This window comes from Pseudophryne corroboree, assembly GCF_028390025.1.
Source record: "Pseudophryne corroboree isolate aPseCor3 chromosome 3 unlocalized genomic scaffold, aPseCor3.hap2 SUPER_3_unloc_1, whole genome shotgun sequence".
Lineage (NCBI taxonomy): Eukaryota > Metazoa > Chordata > Amphibia > Anura > Myobatrachidae > Pseudophryne > Pseudophryne corroboree.
Window position 1 is genome coordinate 3597580 of NW_026967493.1, and position 12861 is coordinate 3610440.

A 12861-nucleotide genomic window follows, 5' to 3' on the forward strand; every position below is an offset into this window, starting at 1 on the left:
CGTCCAGTTTCGGCACCACAAATAGTGTGGAATAGTAACCCCGGCCTTGTTGAAGTAGGGGTACCTTGATTATCACCTGCTGGGAATACAGCTTGTGAATCGCTGCTAGCACCGCCTCCCTGTCTGAGGGAGCAATCGGCAAGGCGGATTTTAGGAAACGGCGGGGTGGAGTCGCCTCGAATTCCAGCCTGTATCCCTGAGATACTATTTGAAGGATCCAGGGATCCACCTGTGAGCGAGCCCACTGATCGCTGAAATTCCTGAGGCGGGCCCCCACCGTACCTGGCTCCGCCTGTGGAGCCCCACCGTCATGCGGCGGACTTGGAAGAGGAAGCGGGGGAGGACTTTTGTTCCTGGGAACCTGCTGTTTGTTGCAGCCTTTTTCCCCTGCCTCTGCCTCTTGACAGAAAAGACCCTCCTTTTCCCCGCTTGTTTTTCTGGGACCGAAAGGACTGAACCTGATAAAATGGCGCTTTCTTAGGCTGTGAGGGGACATGGGGTAAAAATGCTGACTTCCCAGACGTTGCTGTGGAAACTAGGTCGGAGAGACCATCCCCAAATAATTCCTCCCCCTTATAAGGCAAAACTTCCATGTGCCTTTTGGAATCTGCATCTCCAGTCCACTGGCGAGTCCATAAGCATCTCCTAGCAGAGATGGATAATGCACTTACTTTAGATGCCAGCCGGCAGATTTCCCTCTGTGCATCTCTCATGTATAAGACTGAGTCTTTGATATGGTCAATTGTTAGCAGGATCGTGTCTCTGTCTAACGTGTCAATATTTTCTGACAGTTTATCTGACCACGCAGCGGCAGCACTGCACATCCATGCTGACGCAATAGCTGGTCTAAGTATAATGTCTGAGTGTGTATATACAGACTTCAGGATCGCCTCCTGCTTTCTATCAGCAGGTTCCTTAAGGGCGGCCGTATCCTGGGACGGTAGTGCCACCTTTTTAGACAAACGTGTGAGCGCTTTATCCACCCTCGGGGGTGTTTCCCAACGTAACCTATCATCTGGCGGGAAAGGGAACGCCATTAGTAGCTTCTTAGGAATGACCAATTTCTTATCAGGGGAAGCCCACGCTTCTTCACACACTTCATTTAATTCATCTGATGGGGGAAAAACTACAGGTAGTTTTTTCTCCCCAAACATAATACCCTTTTTTGTGGTACCTGGATGTAAATCAGAAATATTTAACACCTCTTTCATTGCCTCAATCATGCAGTGAATGGCCTTAACGGGCATTAAATTTGACTCATCGTCGTCGACACTGGTGTCAGTATCCGTGTCGACATCTACTTGTGCCATCTGAGATAGCGGGCGTTTCAGAGCCCCTGATGACTTTTGAGACACCTGGACAGGCACGAGCTGAAGACTCGGCTGTTCCACAGTCGGCATGTCGTCAAATTTTTTTATGTAAGGAGTCTATACGTGCACTCATTTCCTGCCATAATACCATCCACTCAGGTGTCTGCCCCCCAGGGGGTGACATCCCTGCTAAAGGCATCTGCTCCCCCTCCACATCATTATCCTCCTCAAACATGTCGACACAGCCGTACCGACACACTCCACACACACAGGGAATGCTCAAACAGAGGACAGGACCCACAAAAGCCCTTTGGGGGGACAGAGTAAGAGTATGCCAGCACACACCAGAGCGCTATATATATACAGGGACTAACTGAGTTATGTCCCTAATAGCTGCTTTTCAATAAAATATACTGTATACAGTGCCAAATTTAATGCCCCCCCTCTCTTTTCCCTCTTACTGTACTGTAGATTGCAGGGAAGAGCCAGGGAGCTTCCTTCCAGCGGAGCTGTGAGGGAAAAATGGCGCCAGTGTGCTGAGGAGATAGGCTCCACCCCTTTTTTGCGGCGTATTCTCCCGCTTTTTATGGGATTCTGGCAGGGGTATTTTCCTCATATATAGCCCCAGGGGCTATATATTGAGGTATTTTAGCCAGCCAAGGTGTTTTTATTGCTGCCTCAGGGTGCCCCCCCCCCAGCGCCCTGCACCCTCAGTGACCAGAGTGTGAAGTGTGTATGAGGAGCAATGGCGCACAGCTGCAATGCTGTGCGCTACCTTGGTGAAGACAGGATGTCTTCATGCCGCCGATTTTCCGGACCATCTTCTTGCTTCTGGCTCTGTAAGGGGGACAGCGGCGCGGCTCCGGGACCGAACATCAAGGCTGGGCCTGCGGTCGATCCCTCTGGAGCTAATGGTGTCCAGTAGCCTTAGAAGCCCAATCCGGCTGCAAGCAGGCGAGTTCGCTTCTTCTCCCCTTAGTCCCTCGCTGCAGTGAGCCTGTTGCCAGCAGGTCTCACTGAAAATAACAAAATCTAAAACTATAACTTTCTAAGAGCTCAGGAGAGCCCCTAGTGTGCATCCAACCTCGGCCGGGCACGAAATCTAACTGAGGCTTGGAGGAGGGTCATAGTGGGAGGAGCCAGTGCACACCAGGTAGTCTAAGATCTTTCTAGAGTGCCCAGCCTCCTTCGGAGCCCGCTATTCCCCATGGTCCTTACGGAGTTCCCAGCATCCACTAGGACGTCAGAGAAATGGGCGATACTGAAATGTTTTAGTCACTTCATAATAAATGTTTTACTGTACTGGCCAGCGCTGTGCTCACGGACTATAAATTAATTAATATGGGGAGGCGCGCTGATGTGTGCTGAGCGGCCTCTTCCCCTCACCCGGCTGAAGGATCTTCTCAGCCGTGCGGGAAACTGCAGCGTCTATGGCGCGCGCTACGGGACCGTTTCTCACTAAGTCCCGTAGCGGCGCTACTCCGTGTCTCCCCATACGTGGCTCTCTCTCTGGTGTTGCACGCTACGGGACCGCTCTCACCAAGTGCCGTAGTGCGCTACTGTCTCCCCTGGTGATGCACGCTACGGGACCGCTCTCACTCAGTCCCGTAGCGGCGTTTTTTCACTCAGTCCCGTAGCGGCGCTTTGTCTGATTACCTTGCAGCTGAAGGGATCACTGTAACCTCTGCCTGGCACGCCACTGTGGGGAGCTAACTAGCAATGTCTGATAAAGCCCCATAGGGAATGTTAATAAATATGCAACTCCTGCGGGGCCACTTTCAAACAACCAGTACTCACAGTTGGATGACTTTATAGAGATGCAGACCCCTTTAGCTGGAATCATTGTCTCCAATCCTGAACTTTGTCCCCCTTTTTTTTAGTGGGACGCAGCTTTTTCATCTGATAAAGCCTGCACCCCCGATCGGGCATTTACCATCTTATCTTTTAAAAACATGCACCCTCCCTTTAGTTAGGAGGGATTGGGCCAGTATAAATGGAGAGAAAAAAAAATAATAATAAAGAAATAAATTAATCTGTATGGAGCAGGAGCTCCCTTCTGTACTTGCACCTCCTCGGCACAATTTTCCAAACTGAGGGAGGAGAACTGTGAAGGGGGAGGAACCGGCTGTGCAGACTATGCTAATTTTAGATTGTGCCACACCTCCGGTTGCAAGCTTCACACCCCTACTGTATAGGACTCCAGTGTCCCCTAGTGGATGAAAGAGAAAAAAAAAAAGCACCATACTTACCAAGCCGCGCTCCCGCGTCCGACCGCTGTGATCCTCCCAGCATCCGGCTCCCTGCACTATGACATGACGTCTCTCTCTTAGCGCACACTAGAGCCGCAGCTCAGTACTGAGCTCCTGCCGCTGGGCTTCCACTGTGTGGGGAGAACTACTTCTAATGTGGAACCTCCCCCCTCTGCTGTAACGTGTAGAACCACACTAATGTACCATCTCTTAAGCAGTTAAAACAAATAAATTTAAATCTTTAACCAAATTGTATTGATAACAATAAAACAATAACTTCTTGTAATAAAAAAATGAAATCTTATAAACTTTATTCTCTCTGTGTGGTTCTTTTTCTTCTTGTTGCTCCATTGCCTTTTGTTGAATACCTGAAACAAATGGAAAAACATACATAAGTACTTGCCCAGTTTATGTCACAGTTCTTAAACCATTTCACTGCTGCGGTTGTGGAACTACACATACCAGCATTTCCTGCTACATTCCAAAGTAGAAAGTGTGGCAGGGAATGCAGGAAATGTAGTTCTACAAGAGTTGGAGGGCATAGGTTTGTGTTAGTGTGTGTGTGCAGTGTGAGGCATGCCATTACTCACTCCTTGTCAGTTCTCCACGGTCAAAGTTTTACAGCTCACTTCTTGAAGACCATCCCTATAAAGAATATAAGTACAGGTGAATGATCAAGTGACACAGCATGGTACAATAAAATACATTTTTAGAAAAGAGAAATGTGGGATCAGATATGGTCTTTCATGGCACATTTATAGATTATAACCACATTTTTAAAGGAGCTTTCATCTTTTTCCATATTTATACATGCATGCGCATGTATTCCTACGTTCGAACGCCCGACTCCTTTGTAATAAAAACCTACTCAGGAGAAAACATGTTATTTTAAAACAAATCAAAGAAAAAAACAAAAAACTAATGGGAGAGAGGAAAAGGAAATCCTATAAAAATATAGTTTTGAAAGAATGAAAAGATAGAACTGTGATTTTCAGTCTATGGTACCCTGGTCATCTTCTTCTTCTTCTGGATCTTGACGTGGTGGTGTCCTTCGTGGTGCTTTATGTCTTTGGGGAGGCCTTGGTGCTGCAGATGATGCTGCTGCTACTGAAGCCGGTGTCATTGTTGATGGTGGATGCTGCTGGAACATGGGGTACATCTTGGGATACCCTTGGTATTGCGGTCCATACCAGGGTGACTGTCCATACCAGGGTCCTGCTGGAGCAAAGGCATAAGGAGTCTGTTCAGCTGGTGGTGGTGGTGGTGGTGGTGGTAAAGTGCCATATTGTGCTGTCCATGGGAGTTTTTCACTGATGAACTTGAGAACATTAGCGATGAGGATGGAGCTTGCCGCTATCTGTCTCTGGCTCTCACACATGTCCCTTAAACTGTTGTATAGACATGTCTTGTTCTCCTCCAGCTTCCTCATGGATGTAGTAAGAATATTGAGGATTTCCATGGTCGTCATCTGATCTTCTTGCCTGTTCTTTTCAATTTCTGGGGCCCCCTTTCCCTTTTCAATTTCAGCCAGACTGTTCGCCATTCTCTCCACTGTCTTCTCGATGTTCTCCAGTCTGGTGTTTACAACATCCCGAAAAGAATCTTGGCGCTGATGAATCTCTGCTATCAGGTTCTGTAACCTCTGAACTATGGAAGGATCCTGCCATTGCTGGAAGTCTCCCACCAATCGAATTTGTGAAGCTAAAGATAAAAAAAAACAAAAAAACTTTTAGAATATTGTAGCACCATATATGTTTTCTTTAAGGAGCGTCAAAGTTTTTTTTTAAAGTTGGTTTTAAACATTTTTAATTTTTATTACTCATAACTTACCTAGGGGTGTAGAAACAGCTGGCTGAACATCCATATCCTCTTCATCTGATTCTTCCTGTCGCAAATTTGGCCTGAAGTAATGTCTAATCCCAGTCAATGCTCTGGTGCTGGATTGTGATTGTGGCATCTTTTCTGTTTACAAAGTCCCAAAAAATTGTTGGCAGTTACTAAACAATATTTTAAAACTATGGAAAACATCACAAAGCATTCACATATTGACCTCCTTCATCCTGAGGTTCCAACACTTTACCAGACAATCTTCTGCTTGTGACTGAAGATCTTTCAGAATGTCTGGCTTTAAATCCCTTCAATGTGTTGTCTGTGACGCATGATGACTCTAACAGTCTGGGAATGGCTTGAGGATCCAGGGTCATGCTTTCTTCTGTGTCTGGTGCTGGAAGCTCTTGGGTATCATGCGGTTTACTCCTGGTGGATTCTTTTTCCCGAGTTGATAGAAGACTTGGCCGCCTAGAGGACACTATCGAGTAACGTAGAAAGAAATTAAGCAATGCACATAAAAAACGAGATTTATGGTAAGAACTTACCTTTGCTAAAACTCTTTCTGCTAGGTACACTGGGCTCCACAAGGATAGATATTGGGGTGTAGAGTAGGATCTTGATCCGAGGCACCAACAGGTTCAAAGCTTTGACTGTTCCCAGAATGCGCAGCGCTGCCTCCTCTATAACCCCGCCTCCCTGCACAGAAGCTCAGTTTTTAGTTAACCAGCCCAATGCAGTAGCAGGAAAAGAGACAACAACGGTTAGTAACCATATACACCACAATCTCACGACAAGAGTAGTGTCAGTGGCTAATGCCATACCAACCCAAAGAAGCTAAGTGCGTCAGGGTGGGAGCCTTGTGGAGCCCAGTGTACCTTGCAGAAAGAGATTTAACAAAGGTAAATTATTACCATAAATCTCGTTTTCTGCTGCGGGGTACACTGGGCTCCACAAGGATAGACATTAGGGATGTCCTAAAGCAGTTCCTTATGGAAGGGGACGCACTGTAGCGGGCACAAGAACCCTGCGTCCAAAGGAAGCATCCTGGGAAGCGGCAGCATAGAAGGCATAGAACCTTATGAACGTGTTCACTGAGGGCCACGTAGCCGCCTTGCACAATTGTTCAAGGGTCGCCCCACGGCGGGCCGCCCAAGGAGGTCCAACATACTGAGTAGAATGGGCCGTAATGTGAGCAAGAGCCGACAGACTAGCCCTCACATAAGCATGTGCAATCACCATTCTGATCCATCTGGCCAAAGTTTGCTTGTGAGCAGGCCAGCCCCGTTTGTGAAATCCAAACAGTACAAAGAGAGAATCAGATTTCCTAACAGAAACAGTTCTCTTCACACAGATACGGAGAGCCCGTACCACATCCAAAGACCGCTCTTTGGGAGACAGATCAGGAGAAACAAGAGCCGGAACCACAATCTCCTTGTTAAGGTGGAACGATGAAACCACCTTAGGTAAATATCCGGGACGAGTCCTAAGAACCGCCCGGTCACGGTGAAATATCAGATGGATATGGAGAACTACAGGACAAGGCACCCAAATCTGACACTCTTCTAGCTGAAGCAATAGCCAGCAGAAACACCACCTTAAGGGAAAGCCACTTAAGATCAGCTGAACCAAGAGGTTCAAACGGAGACTCTTGTAACGCCTCCAAAACCACCGACAAGTCCCAAGGAGCCACAGGCGGGACATAGGGAGGTTGGATACGCAACACACCCTGAGTAAAGGTATGCACATCAGGTAAGGTCGCAATTTTTCTCTGAAACCACAGACAAGGCAGAAATATGAACCTTGAGGAAGGCCAGACGCAGGCCTAAGTCTAGGCCCTGCTGAAGAAAAGCCAACAACTTGGCCGTACTAAACTTGGAAGCGTCATAATTGTTAGATGCGCACCAAAACAAAGTAAGAATGCCAGTCCCTATAGTGAATCCGAGCCGAAGCCGGTTTCCGGGCCCGCAACAGTTTGAAAGACCGCCTCAGAAAGCCCTTTAGACCTTAAGATGGAAGCTTCAAGAGCCACGCCGTCAAAGACAGCCGGGCTAGGTCCTGGTAGACACAGGGGCCCTGAACGAGGAGGTCTGGGCGTTGTGGAAGTAGAATTGGACGCTCTGACGATAGGCCTTACAGGTCTGAGAACCAGTGCCGTCTGGGCCATGCTGGAGCAAAATTCCTTTTTCTTGCTTGAACTTCCGAATTACACCGGGCAGGAGTGACACCGGAGGGAACACGTACAGCAGCCGAAACCTCCACGGCACCGCCAGCGCATCCACGAATGCTGCTTGAGGATCACTTGTCCTTGCTCCGAAGACCGGAACCTTGTGATTGTGTCGAGATGCCATCAGATCTACGTCTGGAAGGACCCACCTTTCCACTAGGAGTTGAAACACTTCTGGATGGAGGCCCCACTCGCCAGTATGTACGTCCTGACAACCACAGAAAGTGTGCTTCCCAATACAGGACTCCCGGAATGAAGATTGTCGATATGGCCGGTAGATGGCGTTCCGCCCAATGTAGAATCCGTGAGACTTCCTTCATTGCCAGACGGCTTCGAGTGCCACCTTGATGATTTATGTAAGCCACTGTGGTGGTGGTGTTGTCCGACTGCACTTGAACAGGACGGTTCTGAATTAAATGCTGGGCTAGGTTCAATGCACTGAAGACCGCCCTCAATTCCAGAATGTTGATTGAGAGGAGGGACTCCTGCTTGGTCCACCGACCCTGAAGGGAGTGTTGCTCCAGCACCGCGCCCCAACCTCTTAGACTGGCATCTGTCAACAGGACCCAGTTGGATATCCAGAAGGGACGGCCCTGCACAATTGTTGGTCCTGGAGCCACCAGAGCAGCGACAGACGGACCTCCGGAGTCAATAAGATAATTTGAGACCTGATCCAGTGAGGCAGGCCGTCCCACTTGGCTGGAATCAGCCTCTGTAGGGGGCGAGAATGGAATTGAGCATACTCCACCATGTCGAATGCTGATACCATGAGGCCCAGCACCTGCATCGCCGACTGTATTGACACTTGCGGACGAGAAAGGAAGCAACGAATCCTGTCCTGAAGCTTCTGGACTTTCACCGGACACAAAAACAACCTCTGGTTGTGAGTGTCCAATAGCTCTGAGCAGGGACCAGGGAGGATTGCTTCCAGTTGATGAGCCACCCGTGGGCTTGTAGAAACCGGACCGTCATATCTAGATGACGTAGGAGAAGTTCTGGGGAATTTGCCAGGATTAACAAGTCGTCCAGAAACGGCAGTATCCTGACCCCTTGACGGTGGAGTACCACCGTCATGACTTTGGTGAAGACTCGCAGAGCCGTTGTTAAACTAAAAGGTACAGCCCGAAAATAAGATTTTACTTACCGATAAATCTATTTCTCGTAGTCCGTAGTGGATGCTGGGGACTCCGTCAGGACCATGGGGATTAGCGGCTCCGCAGGAGACAGGGCACAAAAATAAAGCTTTAGGATCAGGTGGTGTGCACTGGCTCCTCCCCCTATGACCCTCCTCCAAGCCTCAGTTAGGATACTGTGCCCGGACGAGCGTACATTTGAACCTTAATGGACCCCAACTTGAGGCCCATAGACAATCCTGTTTGTAGGAAATGTAGGAATCGACCCAATTGAAATTCCTCCGTGGGGGCCTTCCTGGCCTCACACCACGCAACATATTTTCTCCAAATGCGGTGATAATGTTGTGCAGTCACCTCCTTCCTGGCTTTAACCAGTGTAGGAATGACCTCTTCTGGAATGCCTTTTTCCCTTAGAATTCGGCGTTCAACCGCCACGTCGTCAAACGCATCCGCGGTAAGTCTTGGAATAGACACGGTCCCTGCTGAATCAGGTCCCGTCTTAGAGGTAGAGGCCACGGATTTTCCGTGAGCATCTCCTGAAGTTCCGGGTACCAAGTTCTTCTTGGCCAATCCGGAGCCACGAGTATCGTTCTTACTCCCCTTTGCCGTATAATTCTCAGTACTTTGGGTATGAGAGGCAGAGGAGGAAACACATACACTGACTGGAACACCCACGGTGTTGCCAGAGCGTCCACAGCTATTGCCTGAGGGTCTCTTGACCTGGCGCAATACCTGTCCAGTTTTTTGTTGAGGCGAGACGCCATCATATCCACCTTTGGTTTTTCCCAACGGTTCACAATCATGTGGAAGACTTCTGGATGAAGTCCCCACTCTCCCGGGTGTAGATCGTGTCTGCTGAGGAAGTCTGCTTCCCAGTTGTCCACTCCCGGAATGAACACTGCTGACAGTGCTATCACATGATCTTCCGCCCAGCGAAGAATCCTTGCAGCTTCTGCCATTGCTCTCCTGCTTCTTGTGCCGCCCTGTCTGTTTACGTGGGCGACTGCCGTGATGTTGTCCGACTGGATCAACACCGGCTGACCCTGAAGCAGGGGTTTTGCCAGGCTTAGAGCATTGTAAATCGCTCTTAGCTCCAGTATATTTATGTGAAGAGACATCTCCAGGCTTGACCATACTCCCTGGAAGTTTCTTCCCTGTGTGACCGCTCCCCAGCCTCTCAGACTGGCATCCGTGGTCACCAGGACCCAGTCCTGTATGCCGAATCTGCGGCCTTCTAACAGATGAGCACTCTGCAACCACCACAGCAGAGACACCCTTGTCCGTGGCGATAAGGTTATCCGCTGATGCATCTGCAGATGCGATCCGGACCATTTGTCCAGCAGATCCCACTGAAAAGTTCGTGCGTGGAATCTGCCGAATGGGATTGCTTCGTAAGAAGCCACCATCTTTCCCAGGACTCTTGTGCATTGATGCACAGACACTTTTCCTGGTTTTAGGAGGTTCCTGACAAGTTCGGATAACTCCTTGGCTTTCTCCTCCGGAAGAAACACCTTTTTCTGAACCGTGTCCAGAATCATTCCCAGGAACAGCAGACGTGTTGTCGGGGTCAACTGAGATTTTGGAAAATTCAGAATCCACCCGTGTTGTTGCAGCACTACTTGGGTTAGTGCTACTCCGTCCTCCAGCTGTTCTCTGGACCTTGCCCTTATCAGGAGATCGTCCAAGTAAGGGATAATTAATACGCCTCTTCTTCGCAGAAGAATCATCATTTCGGCCATTACCTTGGTAAAGACCCGAGGTGCCGTGGACAATCCAAACGGCAGCGTCTGAAACTGATAATGACAGTTTTGCACCACGAACCTGAGGTACCCTTGATGTGAAGGGCAAATTGGGACATGCAGGTAAATATCTTTTATGTCCAGGGACACCATAAAGTCCCCTTCTTCCAGATTCGCTATCACTGCTCTGAGTGATTCCATCTTGAACTTGAATTTTTGTATGTACAGGTTCAAAGATTTCAGATTTAGAATAGGTCTTACCGAGCCGTCCGGCTTCGGTACCACAAATAGCGTGGAGTAATACCCCTTTCCCTGTTGTAGGAGGGGTACCTTGACTATCACCTGCTGAGAAAACAGCTTGTGAATGGCTTCCAATACCGTCGCCCTGTCTGAGGGAGACGTTGGCAAAGCAGACTTTAGGAACCGGCGAGGGGGAGACTTCTCGAATTCCAACCTGTAACCCTGAGATACTACCTGCAGGATCCAGGGGTCCACCTGTGAGCAAGCCCACTGCGCGCTGAAATTCTTGAGTCGACCCCCCCACCGTTCCTGAGTCCGCTTGTAAAGCCCCAGCGTCATGCTGAGGGCTTTGCAGAACCCGCGGAGGGCTTCTGTTCCTGGGAAGGAGCTGCTTGCTGCCCTCTCTTACCCTTTCCTCTGCCTCGGGGCAGATATGACTGTCCTTTTGCCCGCTTGTTCTTATAGGACCGAAAGGACTGCGGCTGAAAAGACGGTGTCTTTTTCTGTTGGGAGGGGGTCTGAGGTAAAAAGGTGGATTTCCCGGCAGTTGCCGTGGCCACCAAATCCGATAGACCGACGCCAAATAATTCCTCCCCTTTATACGGCAATACTTCCATATGCCGTTTGGAATCCGCATCACCTGACCACTGTCGTGTCCATAAACTTCTTCTGGCAGATATGGACATCGCACTTACTCTCGATGCCAGAGTGCAAATATCCCTCTGAGCATCTCGCATATAAAGAAAAGCATCCTTTAATTGCTCTAAAGTCTGTAAAATACTGTCCCTATCCAGGGTATCAATCTTTTCAGTCAGGGAATCCGACCAGACCACCCCAGCACTGCACATCCAGGCTGAGGCGATGGCTGGTCGCAGTATAACACCAGTATGTGTGTATATACTTTTTAGGGTAGTTTCCAGCCTCCTATCAGCTGGATCCTTGAGGGCGGCCGTATCAGGAGACGGTAACGCCACTTGTTTTGATAAGCGTGTGAGCGCCTTATCCACCTTAGGGGGTGTTTCCCAGCGCGCCCTAACCTCTGGCGGGAAAGGGTATAATGCCAATAACTTTTTTGAAATTAGCACTTTTCTATCTGGGTTAACCCACGCTTCATCACATACATCATTCAATTCCTCTGATTCAGGAAAAACTACAGGTAGTTTTTTCACCCCCCACATAATACCCCTTTTTGTGGTACTTGTAGTATCAGAGATATGCAAAGCCTCCTTCATTGCCGTGATCATATAACGTGTGGCCCTACTGGAAAATACGTTTGTTTCTTCACCGTCGACACTAGATTCAGTGTCCGTGTCTGGGTCTGTGTCGACAGACTGAGGTAAAGGGCGTTTTACAGCCCCTGACGGTGTCTGAGACGCCTGGGCAGGTACTAACTGGTTTGCCGGCCGTCTCATGTCGTCAACTGATTTTTGTAATGTGCTGACATTATCACGTAATTCCATAAACAAAGCCATCCATTCCGGTGTCGACTCCCTGGGGGGTGACATCACCATTACCGGCAATTGCTCTGCCTCCACACCAACATCGTCCTCATACATGTCGACACACACGTACCGACACACAGCAGACACACAGGGAATGCTCTATTGAAGACAGGACCCCACTAGCCCTTTGGGGAGACAGAGGGAGAGTTTGCCAGCACACACCCAAGCGCTATAATATATATGGGAACAACCCTATATAAGTGTTGTATCCTTATAGCAGCTTAAATATAGTAATATCGCCAAAAAAAGTGCCCCCCCTCTCTGTTTTACCCTGTTTCTGTAGTGCAGTGCAGGGGAGAGTCCTGGGAGCCTTCCTCACAGCGGAGCTGAGCAGGAAAATGGCGCTGTGTGCTGAGGAGAATAAGCCCCGCCCCCTATTTCGGCGGGCTCTTCTCCGGAGTTTGTGAGATCTGGCAGGGGTTAAATACATCCATATAGCCTCAAGGGCTATATGTGATGTATTTTTAGCCATAAAAAGGTATTATACATTGCTGCCCAGGGCGCCCCCCCAGCGCCCTGCACCCTCCGTGACCGCTGTGTGAAGTGTGCTGACAACAATGGCCCACAGCTGCAGTGCTGTGCGCTACCTCAGGAAGACTGAAAAGTCTTCTGCCGCCTGCTTCTGGACCTCTTC

The 12861-nt window shown here is 49.1% G+C and overlaps 1 protein-coding gene across 1 annotated transcript in view; it reads right to left on the reverse strand.

Annotated features, from left to right (window-relative positions):
• Positions 1-4550: 4550 nt before the first annotated feature.
• Positions 4551-12861, reverse strand: part of LOC134983084 (uncharacterized) — a 62070-nt gene continuing 53759 nt past the window's right edge. Inside the window, exons 4-6 of the mRNA XM_063948778.1 lie at positions 5610-5867; positions 5390-5521; positions 4551-5260 (exon numbers count right to left, since the gene is read on the reverse strand). Of these exons, the coding sequence (XP_063804848.1) occupies positions 4551-5260; positions 5390-5521; positions 5610-5867 (1100 nt within the window). The remainder of the gene's footprint in view (positions 5261-5389; positions 5522-5609; positions 5868-12861) is intronic.